General features: G+C 44.2%; 1 protein-coding gene across 1 annotated transcript in view; it reads left to right on the top strand.

Moving 5' to 3' along the window:
- The window catches only part of FAM124A (family with sequence similarity 124 member A), a 90,980-nt gene that overhangs the window by 31,778 nt on the left and 39,851 nt on the right, over positions 1 to 19,351 (top strand). Inside the window, exon 3 of the mRNA XM_064270177.1 lies at positions 8,288 to 9,021. Coding sequence (XP_064126247.1) covers positions 8,288 to 9,021 — 734 coding nt within the window. The remainder of the gene's footprint in view (positions 1 to 8,287; positions 9,022 to 19,351) is intronic.

Below are 19,351 nucleotides of genomic sequence, written 5' to 3' on the forward strand. Positions count from 1 at the left end.
TGGTTAACATTTCGCCTGCAAAATGGGGATAATGCACCTGTATCATAGTGTTAATGTCGCTGGGTGGTGCAAATGCTTTGTGCTCAGCTACAAACCGAAAGTTTGGCGGTTTGAATCTACCCAGCCGTGCCGTGGAAGAAAGGCCAGGTGATCTGCTTCTGTAAGATTACAGCCAAGAAAACCCTATGGACCAGTTCTGCTCTGACATACGTGAGGTCACCATGGGGTCAGAATTGACTTCACAGCAACGGTTTGGTTTTGGTCATCATAGTGATGTTCTAAGATGAAATGAAATCGTATACGTAAAGCCTTTAGGACAGTGATTGGCAAATAATAGCTTAATAAGTGGTTACTATCTAAATTCATTTCTGTTAAATTTGAAAAGGGATATCCAGGAAAGTGAAATACTGGAAAAATATAGTAAATACCCAGGTTAACAGTATACATTCCATCTCCTAGGTCTGGACAAGCACAGTGCTTTATTTAAACTTATTTTTTACCTTACCAAAGGAAAATCTGATCGTACATCATCACAGAGACAGAATCTCCCTTCTCCTTTGGGAAGCACAAACTAATTTGAAAGCCTCATGACTGTTGTGTGGACAACTCAGATCATCTAACCAAGCCTGAGGAAGTCTGTCTGGCTGCTCAGCCTGTTTGGGTCTGTGTTTTGCCCTAACTGAACAGGTGGTCTGTGAGGTCCTAAAGAAGATGCGTAATAGATATGATAAAGACATGCATGGACCAGTGGAGTAGAGGCTTTTCATGGCAATTAATTATTCACATTTCTCTCCTCCCCGCCCCGCCCCCGCCCTTCAAATGCTTGGTTTCCTCTGGCTGCACACAGATTTCCTCTGGTGTGTGTGTGTAACCCTAGCCCCTGGTGATGGCCCGGGGTTGCATTCTGTGGCTCTTCAGCCGTTTGTTTTAGGGTCACGTGGAGCAAGCATATGCCAGCGATGGCCAGTAATGCCCCCACGTTCTCCTTAACACTCCTGGGGCAGGATTTTAACTGTCATACACCCTAGTTCATCCAGGGCAAGCGGCGCGCAGAGGGGGAGCCGTCTTTGTCGTCCTTCCTCCTTGCTGCAGCTCACGGCTCCCTCCCTGAGTGGCCCACGCAAGGGTGCTGCTGGTGGAGTGTCTTTTGGCCCCTCCCCTCTGCTCCCAGGCTGGGCTGTGTCTTGCCCTTTTGCTGAGCTGTAAACAGTCACTCATCCATGAAAGCTCCAGGGTCGCCTTTGTTCCTGCTCACTGGGAAGGCTTTGTGTGGCTAACAGAAGTAGACAGGGCCGAGCTCCTTGACAGCTGTGTGGCAGACTCGGAAAGTACCTCACTCAGACCCCTTTACACCAGCCTTTCCTTCTGCTTGCAGGCTTTCTCTGTGCCGCAGTGCTGCGTTTCTTCCCACTCTTGCACCCATCTGCGGAGCTGGCCTGCTCAGGGTACCCGTGAGGGCTGTGCTCAGATGGGAAGACCTGGATGTGTGCCAGCAGGAGGAGGTTTCTGTTTTATTCTTCCTCAGAGACTGAGGGCCTGAAGAAAGAGACGTCAGTGAGTGTCCATGACAGGAAGGTGTTGGTTCGTGGCCGGGAAGACAGCCAGTGGGCATGAGGCGGGAGAGCCGGGGAGAAGGCTGAGGTGGTAGCAGTGTGGCCAGAAATGGATGCGAATGGCGGCTGCTCGCTGTGCTGAAGCAGAGAGGACAGCGGAGGGCAAGCATCCTCGCTGCAGGAGGGTGGAGGGATTGGGCACACGCCGCAGATGCTGGAGCCCACTGCCTGCTAGTGCTCCGCCCTTACTCTCTGTGTGACTGTAGCAAGTTACTGCACCTCTCTGAGCCTTGGTTTCCTGCTCTCCAAAATGGGGATGGAGTCCTTCCATGGTGCAGACAGTTAATGAGTTCAGCTGCTAACTGAAAGGTTGGAAGTTTAAGTCTACCCGGAGGCATCTCGGAAGAAAGGCCTGATGATCTGCTTCCAAGAAGCCACAGCCACTGAAAACCCTATGGCATACTACTCAGCAATAAAGCAAAATGAGTTCCCAAAACATCTTGGAACATGGATGAACCTGGAAGATATTACGTTGCGTGAAATAAAACAATCACAAAAAAACAAATATTGCATATTCTCACTTTTATGAAATGACATGAACAGATAAATTTACAGAAACCAATGTTCATTAGTGGTTACCAGGGATGGGAGGTGGGGAGGCATTCACTTTCTAGATAGTAGACACTTGTTACTTTTGGTGATGGTAAAATGAGGGTGACGCGTGCACAGCTTGACAAAGGTAAATGATTTTACTAAAATATACACACAAAACAGGACCTATTGGTAATTACTATAATATATATAATTTTTAAACGAGCAAAAACAACCAAAAAATATGTTAGTATGTATGTATGTACATAAGCATATATGTGTATAAAACCAAAAACCCATTGTCACGTCAATTCCAACTCAGCAACCCCATAGTACAGGGTAGAACTGCCCCATAGGGTTTCCAAGGAGTGGCTGGTGAATTTGAACTGCCAACCTTTTCGTTAGCAGCTGAATTCTTTTTTTTTTTTAATAATTTTTATTGTGCTTTAATTGAAAGTTTACAAATCAAGTCAGTCTCCCACACAAAAACCCACACACACCCTGCTACATATTCCCGATTACTCTCCCCCCAATGAGACAGCCCACTCCCTCCCTCCAGTCTCTCCCTTCGTGTCCATCTCGCCAGCCTCCAACCCCCTCTACCCTCTCATCTCCCCTCCAGGCAGGAGATGCCAACATAGTCTCAAGCGTCCACCTGATCCAAGAAGCTCACCCCTCACCAGCATCCCTCTCCAACCCATTGTCCAGTCTAATCCATGTCTGAAGAGTTGGCTTCAGGAATGGTTCCTGTCCTGGGCCAACAGAAGGTCTGGGGGCCATGGCCACTGGGGTCTTCCTAGTCTCCGTTAGACCATTTAGTCTGGTCTTTTTATGAGAATTTGGGGTCTGCATCCCACTGCTCTCCTGCTCCCTCAGAGGTTCTCTGTTGTGTTCCCTTGTCAGGGCAGTCTTCGGTTGTGGCCGGGCACCATCTAGTTCTTCTGGTCTCAGGATGATGTAGTCTCTGGTTCATGTGGCCCTTTCTGTCTCTTGGGCTTGTAATTATGCTGTGTGCTTGGTGTTCTTCAGTCTCCTTTGATCCAGGTGGGTTGAGACTCATTCATGCGTCTTAGATGGCCACTTGCTAAGCAGCGGAGTTCTTAACCACTGTGCCACCAGAGCTCCAATTATATGTATATAGGTATGTATGTATAAAAAACAAAACCCATTGCCATCGAGTTGATTCTGACTCATAGTGACCATAGGACAGAGTAGAACTGCCCATAGGGTTTCCAAGGAGCGCCTGGTGGATTCAAACTGCTGACCTTTTGGTTAGCAGCTATAGCTCTTACCCACTGCACCACCAGAAGTATATGCATATGTATATGCATCTATGTGACTGTATGCGCATGTATTCATATATATAATAAAGCACATAGGGCTCACAGTTACAAATGCTTCGTAGACATACTCAAACACCTCAGGATTGGCTTTCTGGGTTGAAGGATTAGGACTATAATCTTGTGAAACATCTCTGTCAATTGGCATAATATAGTTCATAAAGTTATGTTCTACATCCTAGTTTGGTGAGTAGTATCTGAAGTCTTAAAAGGTTGTGATCAGCCATCTAAGATACAACTATTGGTCTCTACTCATCCAAAGCAAAAGAGAAAGAAGGAAAACAAAGACTCAAAGAAGAAACTAGTCTACAAGACAAATGGTCTACACAAATCGTAGCCTCATCTACCCTGAGACCAGAAGAACTAGATGGTGCCCAGCTATCACTACCATGGTTCTAACCAGGGCCATAATAGTTGGACCCTGATAGAATGGGAGAAAATGTGGAATAGAACCTCAAATTCCTAAAAAGAATCAAACCAGACCTACTGGACTGGCTGAGACTGGAGGACTCTCTGAAACTCTTGCCCTGAGATACTCTCAAACCTTGAACTGAAACTCACCCCTAAAGTCACCTTGTAGCTAAATAACATATTGGCTCACAAAATAATGAATATCACCCATAAGTACTGTGCTCCTTTAAAAAACTACCTATATGAAACCAGAGTCAACAATGACTTTAAAACAAAGATGAGAATATAACGGGGCAGGGAAACTAGATTAATGGACACAGAACAACCAAAATGGAAATAATGAGAATGTTGATGCATTGTGAAGAATGTAACCAATGTGAGTGAACAATTTGTGCAGAAATTGTTGAATGAGAACCTAAACTGCTGTGTAAATCTTCATGGAAAACACAATAAAATATTATTAAGAAAGAAAGAAAACCCTATGGAGCACAGTTCTATTCTGAGACACGTGGGGTCGCTGTGAGTCCAAGTCAACTCAATGGCAACTGGTTTGGTTTTAGTTTTAAAATGGGGATAATAATAGTGTTTTCCTTGTAGGGTTGTCATGAGGATTGAGTGGATTCATACATGTAAAACACCAAGAAAGTGCCTGGCACACAGCGAATGTCATACATGTGTTAGCTAACAGTGTCATCCCATGTGTATGGCAGTATGCATACACTCAGGGGGAGTCATAGTCCTAAAGGGACTGGCCTGACTACTTAGACAACTTCTTTTCTCACACACTCTTTCTACTTCATGTCTCTTTTATTCCCGCACGCAGAAATCATCTGTAATTTTCTCAAGTAAATTTATTCATCCCCAAATTGTTCAAAGCCCCCTGCTCTTTTCCATTTATATTGAGCATTGGTGAATGTTTAGCAGAGTAACAGGTCTCCACAACTGGGAGACGAAGGCACTTTGGGAAGCTGAAAGGCACGCTTTAGTCATTGTGGCGTCTTCTCCTACCTTTGCTGGAGTTACTGATGGGTGGAAAATGTAATGAGTTCCCATTTGCACTACTTTGGTTTCAGTGGCATTTCTGCTGGTAGAGGTGCTAGCCTTCAATGAAACAGAAAGAAGCCAGGAAAACAGAATGAGCAGCCAAAGAAAAGGACAGAATAATCCATGCATTCAAGTTACTTTTTAAGCCATTGTGATATATTTTCACTGATTCAAATCAATAAGGGTACACATACCTATCAGAAAACTGCATAAAATCAAGCATATGGTCTAAAGGTAATTGGTCCGTCTTTAAATTCAACCCATCACCTGAGCGATGCATAGGACCAGTTACCAACAGGATGTTCCTCTGGGAAGTCACTCAGGCATTTCAAGCCAACATGGCCAAAGTATAATTCCTTATCTTCCTCCACAAACCTGCCCTTCTTCCCCTATTTCCTATCTCTGTAAAGCATCAGCATGACACCAGTTGCTGAAGGATCAAGATACATCCCCGTCTACTTTTCGTGCTCCCTAGGTAGTCCCCAGGTCCTGTTGCATGTACCTCTTTGTGAATCAGTGCCTCTTCTGTTTGCATCTGTAAATACACTGCTGCGTAACAACCACCCCCAAACTCAGTAGTTTGCAACAGCAGTCATTATTTCCTGTGTGTCTCGGGTCCATTGGTCCAGACCAGGCTCAGCTGGGTGACTGATTGCGTTTGCTGGGCTCAGTCAATATGTCTCATTCGTGGTCTAATCCAGTTTAGTGGAGAAACTGCAGAGTCACATTGCAGAGAGCAAGGATACAGGCTGGGATGAGGGGCCAATAATGCAAACTACTACATTGCCAAAACCCAAGTCCTTGCTGTCTCTTGTCTGAACTTTTCAGTAGTCTTCTAACTCCTTACTTTGCCTATAGTCTAACCTCTCCCCAGCTAATCCCATCATCCCTTTATTAAAACCTCCCCTTGCCCCTTATCACCTACTGAATTGAGCTGAAGCCCCCCTACGACTTGGCTCTAATGCATTTTTCTAGCCGCTTCTTTGCCATGTTTCAGAAACGACTCACCACCCTCTTCCTTGCACAAGTGCTTGTGTGGGCATGGTTCTGCAACTTCATAAACAGCTTCTATCTCTGTAGTGACTCGCGCCCCCCACCCCCAACACACACAGTTAAGGTTGTTATCATTGAGAAGCTGTTTGCCTTTCAAGACAAGTTCACATGCTGCCTCCTCCAGAAAACCTTCTCGGAAGTGCTAGAGAGAAAGAGCTGCTCTTTCCTTTATTGTGTGGGAGCAGATTACAATAGCAATGTGCTCATATTTAACTTACACAAATTGGGGCTCAGGGACACATGCTCAGCCAGAGACAAAGAAGGAGCAAGGAGGACAGTTGAAATAATTCCAGCCACCATTCCACTCAGTAATCAGGGGAGAACTGAGATACAACTCAGCTGTTACTTCGTCATCCTTGGTTCCAAAGGCCTCTTGAGCTCCTGAAAGCCTCTTAGAGAGTAAAAGTCTTGGCCTGTTGAGTGGGGCTCTAGTATTTAAAGATACAAGACTGTTACAGCAAGCCAGTTCTCTCATCTCCTGTTCAGCCAGAGAAACAGCTGTCTGGCTGTGTGGCCTTGTCCTAAGTCAGTACCACTCACACTTCATTGGAAATTCAAGGGACTTTCAACCGAGACTTTAGAATCTAAATGCTGCCTGAGATGCGAGTCTGTTGTATTTCGTACAGGCATATATCAGATTGAATTTTAATTTTTGTGTCTCTGTTTCCTAACTAAATCATGACATTCTCGCCTGTGGCTTCTGGTTCTTTACAGGGCTGCTGCCTGGGGCTGCACAGACTGCGCACTGTTCACACAAGAGTCTGTGTAAGCACGCTCCCAGAGAATATGGTGCTACCAGTTCCTTGTATCCCCAGTGCCTGGTACATATTGATTGCTCAAGAAATGTGTGAATGAATGAATGAACGAGAAATAGAAGGCAACAGTAGACGGAGCTAACTTCACGAGTAAGATGTATAATAGAGTTGGGATAAAAATGCAGACAGGGTCTGAGCCAACAAAATTAAAGCCATGCTATCACAGGTGCGCACAGTGACATGAATATGTCAGCCCACTTGGAAAGTCTTGTTATACCTACAACAAAAAATTACCTGTCAGCCTGTGGACTGATGGAGGTTATGGTTCCTCAAAGCACACCACACTTCTCAAATGGAGTTGAGCATGTGATCACCCTATTCCTAACACCCTCTGGGTATTGTTAGGCATGTGTGTGAAGGCAGGTCCATTATTGATGAATCTGGCCCCCAAAATCACAACTGACATAAAGATTTCTTGATTGCCCTTAGATCAGTCATGAAACTTATGTAGATGCAAATAGACCCATCTTTTAAAAGAGCAAGCCTTTTATCGGGTATAGTTAACCTAAGTGTGAGCCCACGCGGCCAGCACACTGTTTCATTCCATGTGAAAGTGTTGCAAGTGAAACAGCACTACTGCTAGGACGCCTCACTAGCCTGTACGCTCCACCAGGGCAAGTGCGTTCTCCTCATTCCCACTGTATGCCCGCTGCCTGACAGCCTCGGCAGGTAGGAAATATCCCATCAGTACTTGTTAAATGAATGAATGAAATAACCCAGTGAGGTGAACCAGCCTGAGGAGCGTGGTGGTCCAGGAAACACCTGCAGGGTTGTGCTCTAGTTCCCCACCGTGGAACAGGCCCGGCTCCGGGCGACCCCATGACAGCAGAACCAAACACTGCCAGTCCTGCCCCGTCCCTGGGGTCAGTTGCATAATGAGATCCACAGGGTTTTCGCTGGCTGATTCTCAGAAGTAGATCATCAGGCCTTTCTCCCTAGTCCATTTTAGTCTGGAAGCTCCACTCTAAGGCACTGCATTTGCTCAGGAAATGTAAATGGTGTGGATTTGAGGCTACAGCGCCTACTCTAACAGCACGTGTTCACTTCCAAATCAGGAGAGACTTGACTTTCTGTTGTCTCATATAAAGCACACTCAGATGATGAAATACAGGACCAAGACTTTCTTAACACCGTCCAGCTTGGGCACTGTTTGTAGCCATAGTTATTTAGTCCTTCCGAAACCCTGGTGGTTAGTGGTTAAGAGCTCCAGCTGCTAACCAAAAGGTCAGCAGTTCGAATCCACCAGGCAGTCCTTGGAAACGATGGGGCAGTTGCACTCTGGCCTATCAGGTCGCTATGAGTCTGAATCCACTGGACAGCAGTGGGTTTTCTGCTAGAGAGGAGCTGCAGTAGTTTTTAACTGGGGTCAGAAAACCGTAACATTATGGAGTCAGCTCAGTGAGAAGTCAGCATGCTTCCTGCCAAGGCGGCCGTGCCACTATTGGACACCTTCGTGTCACGGTATCTTCTCTGCTCCCAGGTGATCTGTCCGCGGAAGAGGCGCAGGACCCTTTCCTGGTTAGCATCCACATAATTGCAGACCCAGGGGAATCCCAGCACCTGCAGGAGGCCATCGACAAGGTCTTGGCTTGGATCCACCCAGACCTCCAGCTGTTCCGCGTCTCGGAGAGGAGGGCGTGGCGGAGGCGGAAGAAGGCGGCCGAGGCTGCGCAGCCGGCCCTGGCGGTGGTCCTGTTTCTGCAGGAGGAGTACGGCCAGGAGCAGATCCTGCAGCTGCACCGGACGCTGCAGCGGCCGCCCTGGCACTTCCACCACGCGGAGCGCGTGCCCGGCAGGCTCCTGCCCTACCTGCCCTGCAGCCAGGACTTCTTCACGCTGGCCCCCGGGACCCCGCTGTGGGCGATCCGGCCGGTGCACTACGGCAAGGAGATCGTGCGCTTCACCGTCTACTGTCGCCACGAGAACTACGCCGACACCCTCAAGTTCTATGAGCTGATTCTCCAGCGAAGCCCCAGCCAGAGGAAGACGGACTTCTGCATCTTCCCCATATTCTCTAATCTGGATGTGGACATCCAGTTCTCCCTGAAAAGGCTGCCCCGCGAGCAGACCCCAGTCCCCACCGACTCCTCCGTGCTGGAGTTCCGCGTGAAGGACTTGGGGCAGCTGGTGCCTCTCCTGCCGAACCCCTGTAGCCCCATCAGCGAGGGCCGGTGGCAGACGGAGGACCACGACGGGAACAAGATCCTTCTGCAGGTACTTTGTGGGCTCTGTCTGTCTGTCTGTTGCCCTGTCTGTTTTTGAGGACAGAGGAGCAGGTCGGTTGGCTCTGCCAGAAACCTTGAAAGAGAAGATGAATGACCCTCTGTCTGACTCCTAGGCAAGCCGGCCCCCTTCTGTCTAAACAAGAAGCAGGTGGGGCTCCCCTGCTTCTCACCGCCTGTCAGGGCCACTTGCCTAGGGGGAGCCACTGCCCTGGCTTCTGGGGATTTCAGCTGAGCTTGCAGGCTGGAGGATTTTACTAAAGATTTACTCAAGTGCTTCCTGACACTTAGCGCGTTGTTAACATTGTGTCCTTAACTTCCTCACAGGAAGGTCAGGAAAACCCATCTATTGACATTCAGTAGAGAAGGTTCCTGTTCTCTTTCTCCCTTTGACCCCCCCCCCCCATTTCAGCGGCTGCTGGCAGTAGGTTGTTAAAACTCTGGAACCACATTAAAAATAATTTCCTCATAAACCTTGTAAGGGGTAAGTGACGCCTGTGGGGCTTCTAGTTTCATTAGGGTGGGAAGGGGTGAGCGCAGTACATCTTAGGAAAAGGGATGCTCAGCAGACTGCCCTTTCCATGGTTGATGTCTGGGCTCAATTATCCTTTTCTCCTCCCATCCTTCCAGAGATAACTAATTATACTCTGGATTTCAAAATTCAGCAAATAAGTTGAAGACATCCTATGCCTGGCTTAGGAAGCAGTGATGATTCGGTGGTAGCACTCTTACCTTCTCTGGGGCAGGCCCCATTTGGGTTCCCAGCCAATGCACCTCACGTGCAGCCACCAACCGCCTGTCAGGGGAGGTTTGTGTGTGTTGCTGTGATGCTGAGCAAGCTTCAGTGGAGCTTCCAGACTAAGACAGACTAGGAAGAAAGGCCTGGAGAACTACTTCTAAAAGTCAGCCAGTGAAAATCCTATGGATCACAATGGTCCAGTCCGCAACCAATCATGGTAATGGCGCGGGACTGGGAAGTGTTTTGTTCCATTGTATGTGGGGTCACTATGAGTCGGGGTCCAACTCAGTGTCAGCTAACAACAGTAATAACCCCTGATGCTACTGATCAATATTTTCCCAGCCTAGGCTTTCTTGATTTAACAAGTAAATCAGTTCCAGAAGTATACCGAAAAAAACCCAGTGCTGTCGAGTCGATTCCGACTCATAGCGACCCTATAGGACGGAGTAGAATCCAGAAGCATAGGACTTTTTTTTCCCCCGAAAAGCACCTGCGTCCTCAGTTTTCACATTTGGCTACCTGAAAGGAGAAAGTTGATAGTGAATTGGGGGACATTGTCTTTAGAGGTGCTGGATGTGGTCACCTGAATCACAGGTACAGTTTCACAGTTTTTGTTCGTTTCGGCATTAAACACCGAGACTAGAACCTGCATATCATGAAATGCAGTGAAAGTGTGGCAGATGGCAGACATACACCAAGGCACATTACTCAGGTCAGAAAGGTCACCTTGAGGTGTTTACTGCTTATCCAGTCAGCTCCAACTCAGGGTGACCTTCATGTGTTCAGAAAAGAACTGTGCTTCCTGAGGTTTTCAGTGGCTGATTTTCAGAAATATGTCACCGGGCTTTCTTCCAAGGCATCTCCAGATGGACTCCAACCTCTAACCTTTCAGTTAGCAGTCAAGCACGTTAACCGTTTGCACCCCCAGGGACTCCCTACTACCTACAGGAACTAGACGGTCTTCAGATTTTCCTTTGGACTATGCAAATAAGAGGAAAGTGTGGTGGCAGAGTGGGTGAGTGCTTTAGCTGCTAACCAAAAGATTGGCAGTTTGAATCCACCAGGCACTCTTTGGAAACTCTATGAGGCAGTTTTACTCTCCTATAGAGGTCGCTATGACTCGGAATGGGCTTGAGGGCAACGGGTTTAGTTTTTTGTTTTTTAAGGCCGACAAGAAGCTAAATAATATTGCCCAGTACAGTGAACACTAGCATTGGCTCTGTAATCCTTTGGAAGTGTGAGAAAAGTTTCTCCTGTGTTTGAAGACTGCTAATTCTTTATGTGGAGTGTAACACAGTTGCACCAAGTAAAAGTTAACAGACATGGAAAAGATTTTAGTCATATGAAAAAGGCTAAAATGTGGTTGTTTCTGAAGTGGTGGAGTAGCTAGAGTACTTTTTTCTCTGGATCTGTGTGATAGCAGAAGCGAAAGAACAAAGTATGAAAGCTCAGCCTGGTCTCTGCTCAAAGGAACCACTGCAAGAATAGTTCAAAAAGAGCCACACATTTGGATATGTAAACACTTAAGTAGTTAAAATTTTACAGGTACAGGCTTTTGAAGGTGGAGCATCAAAGTGTGACACCCATTGCCGTCGAGTCGATTCCTACTCATAGTAGGACAGAGTAGAACAGCCCCCATAGGGCTTCTGAGGAGCGCCTGGTGGATTTGAACTGCTGACCTTCTGGTTAGCAGGCAGACTCTTAACCACTGTGCTACCAGGGTTTCCATCGAAGTGTGAAGGGAGTAAAAAAAGAAAAAAAATTATCTTGGGACTCAGGAATGCAGTCTTTGTTCAAAGTAGCAGTGTGTCCAGGAGCTAAATTAATGTGGTTAGAAACGACTAATAGCCACCTTATAATTCTTGAAAATGACCCTTTGAACAGATTACTGTTACTGCCTCACAGCAGAGAGCAACCTCTGCTCTAGCATGAGATACACATGTATTTTTTTTCTTTTGTGTGTGTGTGTTTTTCCTTCATTCAGAAATTTATACACAAATTATTTTGTGACATTGGTTGCAATCCCCGCAGTAGTCACCAGTCTTCCCCTTTCCCTTTCCGCCCGTGGTTTCAGTGTCCGTTCATCCAGGTTTTCTGTCCCTTCCTGCCTTCTCCTCTCTGCTTTTGGGCAGGTGTTCCCCTTTGGTTTCATATACTTGATTGAGCTAAGAAGCACGTTCCTCACGTGTGTCACTGTTTGTTTTAGAGGCCTGTCTCATCTTTGGCTGAAAGATAGACTTTGGGAGTGGCTTCACTTCTGAGTTAGGGTGTCCGGGGGCCATAGTCTCGGGTTCTTCTACTCTCTGTAAGACCAATAAGCCTTATTTCCCTCAGCATAATGCCCTACAGATTCATCCATGTTGTGAGATGTTTTGTGGATTCATCGTTGTTCTTTATTGTTATAGTATTTCATTGTGTGTATGTACCATAATTTGTTTATCCATTTATGTGTTGATGAGCACTTAGGTTGTTTCCGTCTTTTTGCTATTGTGAATAATGCTGCAATGAACATGAGTGTGCATGTATCTATTTGTGTATGGCTTATTTCTCTAGGATATATTTCTAGGAGTGGTATTGCTGGATCATATGGTATCCCCATTTCCAGCTTTTTAAGGAGGCGCCATATTGTTTTGCATAGTGGTTGTTTCATTTTACACTCCCGCCACAAGTGTGTAAGAGTTCCAATCTCCCTGCAGCCTCTCCAACATTTGTTATTTTTGTTTGTTTGCTTTGTTTTTTAGTGCCAGTGATGACGGAGTGAGGTGGTATCTCATCGTAGTTTTGACTGGCATTTCTCTAATGGCTAATGATCACAAACATTACCTCATATGTCTATTAGCCACCTGAATGTCATCTTTGGTGAAGTGTCTGTTCATATCCTTTAGCCATTTTTTCATTAGGTTATTTGTCTTTTTGTTGTTGAAGTGTTGAAATATTTTATAGATTTTAGAGATTAGACCCTCGTCAGATATTTTGTAGCCAAAAATTTGTTCCAAGTCTGTAGGTTCTCTTTTTACTCTTTTGGTGAAGTCTTTTGAAGAGCATAAGTGTTTAATTTTTAGGAACTCCCAGTTATCTAGTTTATCTTCTGGTGTTCGTGCATTGTTAGTTACGGTTTATATTGTATTTATGCCATGTGTTAGGGCCCCTAGCATTGTCCCTATTTTTTCTTCCATGATCTTTATAGTTTTAGGTTTTATCTTTAGGTCTCTGTTCCATTTTGAGTTAGTTTTTATATATGGTGTGAAGTTTGAGTCCTGTTTTATTTTTTTACAGATGGACTTTCAGTTTTGCTAGCTCCATTTGTTAAAAAGACTGCCTTCTGCATCTAATGGACTTTGGTCCGTTGTCAAAGATCAGCTAAAAAAAATTTTTTTTTTATGGTGGATGGATTTATGTCTGGGTTCTCAATTCTGTCCCATTAGTCTGTGTGCCTTTTGTTGTAGCCGTATCAGGCTGTTTTGACTACTGTGCCTGTATCGTAGGTTTTGAGATCAAGTAGGGTGAGGCCTCCTGTTTTGTTCTTTTCTTCAATAATGCTTTGCTTATCCGAGGTCCCTTTCCTTTCCATGTAAAGTTAGTGATTAGTTTTTCCATCCCATTAAAGAATGCTGTTGGCACTTGGATGGAGATTGCATTGTATCTGTAGATTGCCTTGGGTAGGATCGATATTTTCACAATGCCGAGGCTTCCTATCCATGAGCATGTTATGTTTTTCTATTTATGTAGGTCTCTTTTGCTTTATTGCAGTAGAGTTTTGTAGTTTTCTTTGTATAGATCTTCTACAACCCTGGTTAGATTTATTCCTAAGTACTTTATCTTTCAGGAGCTGTTGGAAATGGTATTCTCCTGATTTCCTTTTCAAAGTTCTCATTATTGGTGTATAGGAATCCAACTGATTTTTGTATACTGATTTTGTATCCTGCTACTCTGCTGAATCTTTCTCTTAGTTCCAGTAGTTTTCTTGTGGAATATTTGGGGACAGGTTGGTCTATGTATAGATCATATCATCTGTGAATCGGTATAGTTTTACTTCATCCTTTCCAATTCAGATGCCCTTTGTTTCTTTTACTTTCCTTTATTGCTCTAGCTAGGACTTCTAGCACAATGTTAAACAGGAGTGTGGTAAAGGGCATCCTTGTCTTGTTTGGCTTCTCGGGGGAGTGCTTTCAACATCTCTCCATTGAGAATGATGTTGGCTGATGGTTTTGTATAGATGCTCTTATTATGTTGAGGAAATTTCTCTTCTATCCCTATTTTATTGAGAATTTTTATCGAGAATGGGTGTTGGACTTTATCAAATGCCTTTTTTTGCATTGACTGAGATGATCATGTGATTCTTTTGTTCTATTTATGTGCTTGATTACATTGATTGATTGATCTTCTAATGTTGAACCATTCTTGCATACCTAGCATGAATCCCACTTGGTTATGGTGTAGTATTTTTTTTTATGTAATGCTGAATTCTACTGGCTAAAATTCTGTTGAGAATTTTTGCATCTATATTCATGTAATTTTCTTCTTTTATGGTGACTTTACCTGGCTTTGGTATCAGGGTTATGCTGGCTTCATAGAATGTATTTGGGAATATTCGTTCCTGTTCTATGCTCTGAAATAGTCTGGGTAGTACTGGCGTGAGCACCTCTCTGAATGTTCAGTAGAATTCTCTAGTGAAGCCATTTGGGCAAGAGCTTCTTTTTGTTGGAAGTTTTTTATTACCTCTTCAGTCTACTCTCTTGTTATAGGTCTGTTCAGATATTATGTCTCAGTTTGTGTTACTTTAGGTAAGTAGCGTGTTTCTAGAAATTTGTCCATTTCCCCTAGGTGTGCAAATTTGTTGGAGTACAATTTTTCATAGTCTGTTATGATCCTTTTTACTGCAGCTGGGTCTGTTGTAATGTCCCCTATTTCATTTCTTATGTGGGTTATTTGCTTCCTCTCCTGTTTTCTTTTTGTCAGTTTGGCCAATGATTTCTCGATTTTCTTAATATTTTCAAAGAACCAACTTTTGGTCTTGTTGATTCTGTTTTTTCTGTTCTCTATTTCATTTATTTCTGCTCTAGTCTTTATTATTTCCTTTTTTCTGGTAGTCATGGGCCTCTTCTGCTGTTTTCTTTCTGTTTGTTCAAGTTGTAGGGCTAACATTTTGACTTTGGCCTGTTCTTTTTTGATGTATGCATTTTTTGCTTTAAGTTGACCTCTGAGCACTTCCTTTGCTGTGTCCCAAAGGTTTTGGAATGGTGTGTTTTCGTTCTCATTTGATTCTGGGAATTTTTGATTCCCTCTTTGATTTCTGCTATTACCTAGTTGTTTTTGAGCAAGGTGTTACTCAGTTTCCGTGTATTCGATATTTTCCCCTTTCTCTTCTGTTACTTATTTCTATTTTTATGACATTGTAATCAGAGAGAATTCTTTGTATTATATCGATGTTTTGGATTTTTTTGAAGGTGGCTTTGTGGCCTAAAATGTGGTCTTTTCTGGAGAATGTTCCATGTGCATAGGAAAAGAATGTATACCTTGCTGCTGTTAGGTGGAGTGTTCTGTGTATGTCTATGAGGTCAAGTTGGTTGATTGTGCCTTTAGATCTTTTGTATCTTTGTTGAGTTTATTTCTAGATGTTCTGTCCTTTACCAAGAGTGGTGTATTGAAATCTCCTATTTTTGTGGAACTGTCGATTTCTCTTTTCGGTGCTTTTAGGGTTTATTTTATGTATTTTGAAGCCCTGTCATTGGGTGGTTAGATATTTATTAAGGTTATGTCCTCTTACTGGATTGTCTCTTTAATCATTATATAATGTCCTTCCTTGTCTTTTATTGTTGATTTTGTTTTAAAGTCTATTTTATCTGAGATTAGTATTGCCACTCCTACTCTTTTTTTGGTAGCTGTTTGCTTGATATATTTTTTCCATCCTTTGATTTTTAATATATGTCTTTTATGTGTAAGGTGTGTCTCTTGTAGATAGCATATTGATGGGCTGTGCTTTTTTATCCATTCTGCCACTCTCTGTCTCTTTACAGGTGCATTTAAGCCATTTACATTCTGTGTGATTATCAGTGGTGTTGTTGTTAGGTGTCGTCGAGTCAATTCTGACTCATAGTGACCCTATGCACAACGGAATGAAACACTGCCCAGTCCTGCATGATCCTCACAATTGTTGTCATGCTTGAGCCCATTGTTGGCAGCCACCATATCCATCTTGTTGAGGGCTTTCCTCTTTTTCGGTCACCCTCTACTTTTCCAGGCATGTTGTTCTTCTCCAGGGACTGATCCCTCCTGATAATATGTCCAAAGTATGTGAGATGTAGTCCAGCCATCCTTGTTTCTAAGGAGCATTCTGGTCATACTTCTTCCAAGACAGATCTGTTCATTCTTTTGGCAGTCCATGGTATATTCAATATTCTTTGCCAACACAACAATTCAAAGGTGTCAGTTCTGCGGTCTTCATTGTCCAACTTTCACATGAATATAAGGTGATTGGAAACACCATGGCTTGGATCAGGTGCACCTTAGTCCTCAAGGTGACATCTTTGCTTTTCAACCCTTTAAAGAGGTCTTTTGCAGCCGATTTGCCCAAGGCAATGCATCTTTTGATTACCAATAGGTATGAGTTTATTTCTCTCATATTTTTCTGCTTTGTGTGTGTGTGTGTGTGTGACTTCCTTTGTTCCTTGTTACTTTCTTGTGCTGAGTTCATTTTGTTTGTGGGTTCCGTTTTCTCTCGTTATTATAGATTTTGTGTTTCCTGAGACTTTTTTTTTTTAATTCTATTGAGTAGGTTTGTTAACTTTTTTGTGGTTACCCTCATCTTCCTAGGTTTGAACCAGTCTTTTATTACTTTATATCACCTTGACTTCCTCTCCATTTGGAAATTCTATACCTACACCATTTATTCCTCCTTTTATTGTTTTGATGTTGTAGTCATTTACAGATTGATGTCTCTGTTTCCTTGTTTTAAGTCTTTTAGCTTTGCTTTATTATTGAGAGTTCTTCACCTAGCTTGGTATCTGGCTGATGCTGTCTTGTGTCCTGGACTATGGCTGTTGTCTGAGGTTGTTGGTTCCCTAACTGAAGGATTCCTTTAATATTTCTTGTAATTTTGGTTTGGTTTTTACAAATTCCCATAATTTCTGTTTATCTGGAAATGTCCTAATTTCACCATTATATTTGAGAGAGAGGTTTGCAGGGTATATTATTCTTGGTTGGCAGTTCTTTTCTTTCGAGGTTTTATGTATGTTATCCCATTGCCTTCTTGCCTACATAGTTTCTGCTGAGTAATCAGAGTTTAGTCTTATTGTTTCCCATTTGTAAGTGACTTTTCATTTTTTCCAAGCTTCTCTCAGGATTCTTTGTCTTTGTTTTTGGCAAGTGTGATTATGATATGTCTTGGTGACTTTCTTTTAGACTCTATCCTATATGGGGTTCATTGAGCTTCTTGGATGGTCAGTGTCTTAGTCATCTGGTGCTGCTATAACAGAAATACCTCAAGTGGATGGCTTTAATAAAGAGAAGTTTATTCTCACAGTCCAGTAGGCTTGAAGTCTGAATTCAGGGCGCTGGCTCCAGGGGGAAGGCTTTCTCTCTCTGTCAGCTCTGGAGGAAGGTCCTTGTCATCAGTCTTCCCTTGATCTGGGAGCATCTCAGTGCAGGAACCTCAGATCCAAAGGACAGGCTCTGCTCCCAACACTGCCTTCTTGGTGGTATGAGGTCCCCGTGTCTCTCTGCCCCCTTCTGTCTTTTATATCTCAAAAGAGATTGGCTTAAGACACCACCTAATCTTGTAGGCCTCATCAGTATAATTGCCGCTAATCTGTTTTATTACATCATAGTGATAGGATTTACAACATTTAGGGAAATCACATCAGAAGATAAAATGGTAGACAGTCATACAAGGGAATTATGACCTAGCCACATTGACAGATATTTTTGGGAGTCATAGTTCAATCCATGACAGTCAGCTTTTCATCTTTCATGATACTTGGGAAGTTTTCTGCCAGCAAATCTTCAGCAATCTTTTCTGTGTTTTCCATTTTCTTCTCTCATTGCGGAATTCTCATCACAAATTTTGCTCTTGATTGTGTCCCACACAGTTCTTAGGTTTTCTTCATTCTTTTCTCTGATTTTTCCTCAAAGTGGTGTACATGGCTTTGTCTTGTCTCACTGATTCTGTCTTCCATTGCTTCAAATTTGCTTCTAAAATCTTATTTTGAGTTGTCTATTCCCGCTATTTTTTTATCTTTTGGATTTCTAGTTGCTGTTTTTGTATGGTTTCTAATAGTTTATTTTAACATTCCATTCTTGTATTATTTTCCCGAAATCTTCTACTGCTTTTTTCCTTGATTTTGGTTGTTTTCATTGGTTTTATCTGTGTTTTCCATAATTTGGTCTGTTTTTTCCATTGTTTTGTCTGTGTTTTCCTTGATCTCTTTCCTAATATCTCAGAGAGCCCTAAATATCAGTCTTTTGAGTTCCGTGTCAGGTTCCACTGCTTTTTCTTCTGCCAGAAGGTTGTTTCTTTATTTCAGTCATTTGCTAGAGCCATCTTGTCCTGCTTTTTTATATGTTTTGATATTGCCTGCTGTGTCTGAGACATTAAGGTATTATGTTATTTATTGATTGTACATTAGTTTGTTTCGTCCCTTTTTTGTTTTGGTGTGTCACGTTGGGTGGGCAAGGCGTGCTTTGCTGCTTGCTTGCTTGCTTGTGGGCACAGTAGCTCTCACCACCTTGTCCAGGTGGGCGGGAAGCAGCAGGCAGGGTGAGCCTGCTTTGCTGCACACTGGTTTGGTCAGGTGGCTGAGGGTATACTGGGCAGTTGCTGTCTGCCTCCTGATGTTGGTCCAGCAGTGTGGGAGTATTCACCGCCCCTCACAAGTTAGGCAAGGATGTCATACAGGGCATGGTATGGGCTCTCTTCCCACTGTCCACCAACTGGCCGAGTGGCGGGAGGGAAGGGGCAGTGTGGGCCAGATGCGGTGCCAGGCCTGAGCTGAGGATGCACTAGCTGCCATGGCACATCGGCCGGGCTAGCTGGAAGGGGGTGCTGTACGGGGCTAGGTGAGGAGAAGAAAGAAACTAAAAGAGAGAGAAAGAAAGAAAAAAGGTAGCTGGCAGATGGGGGTGAGTGGGCCTGGGGGACAGCAGGAAGAGCCATATGGGAGGAAGAAAGTAGTGGACTGGTGGCTGTCTAGCCACAGCAGTGGGGCATGGCCCAGCGGGAAAGGGTCAAGGTAGTGTATTGAGCTAGGTGGGAGGGAGAAAGAAAAGGAAGAAAGGAAAAAAATGGGGTGGCAGGAGCTGGTGGGTGGGGCAGGTAGGGGAGAGTAGGACCTGGGATGGCGTCAGGCTGATAGCTGTCTACGCACAGTGGTTTGGCGAGGTCCAGCGGGAGGGGGTAAAGGTGGCATATGGAGCTGGTTGAGAGGGAGAAAGAAAAAGAAGGAAAAATGGTGTGGTGGGAGCTGGCAGGTGGGGGCAAGTGGGACCTGGGACAGCAGTGGGCTGATAGCTCTCTACTCATGGTGGTTTGGCAAAGCCCAGTGGAGAGAGGTAGAGGTGGCTTATGGGGATAGGTGGGAGCAAGGAA

This window comes from Loxodonta africana, chromosome 17 (assembly GCF_030014295.1).
Source record: "Loxodonta africana isolate mLoxAfr1 chromosome 17, mLoxAfr1.hap2, whole genome shotgun sequence".
Taxonomy (NCBI): Eukaryota; Metazoa; Chordata; class Mammalia; order Proboscidea; family Elephantidae; genus Loxodonta; species Loxodonta africana.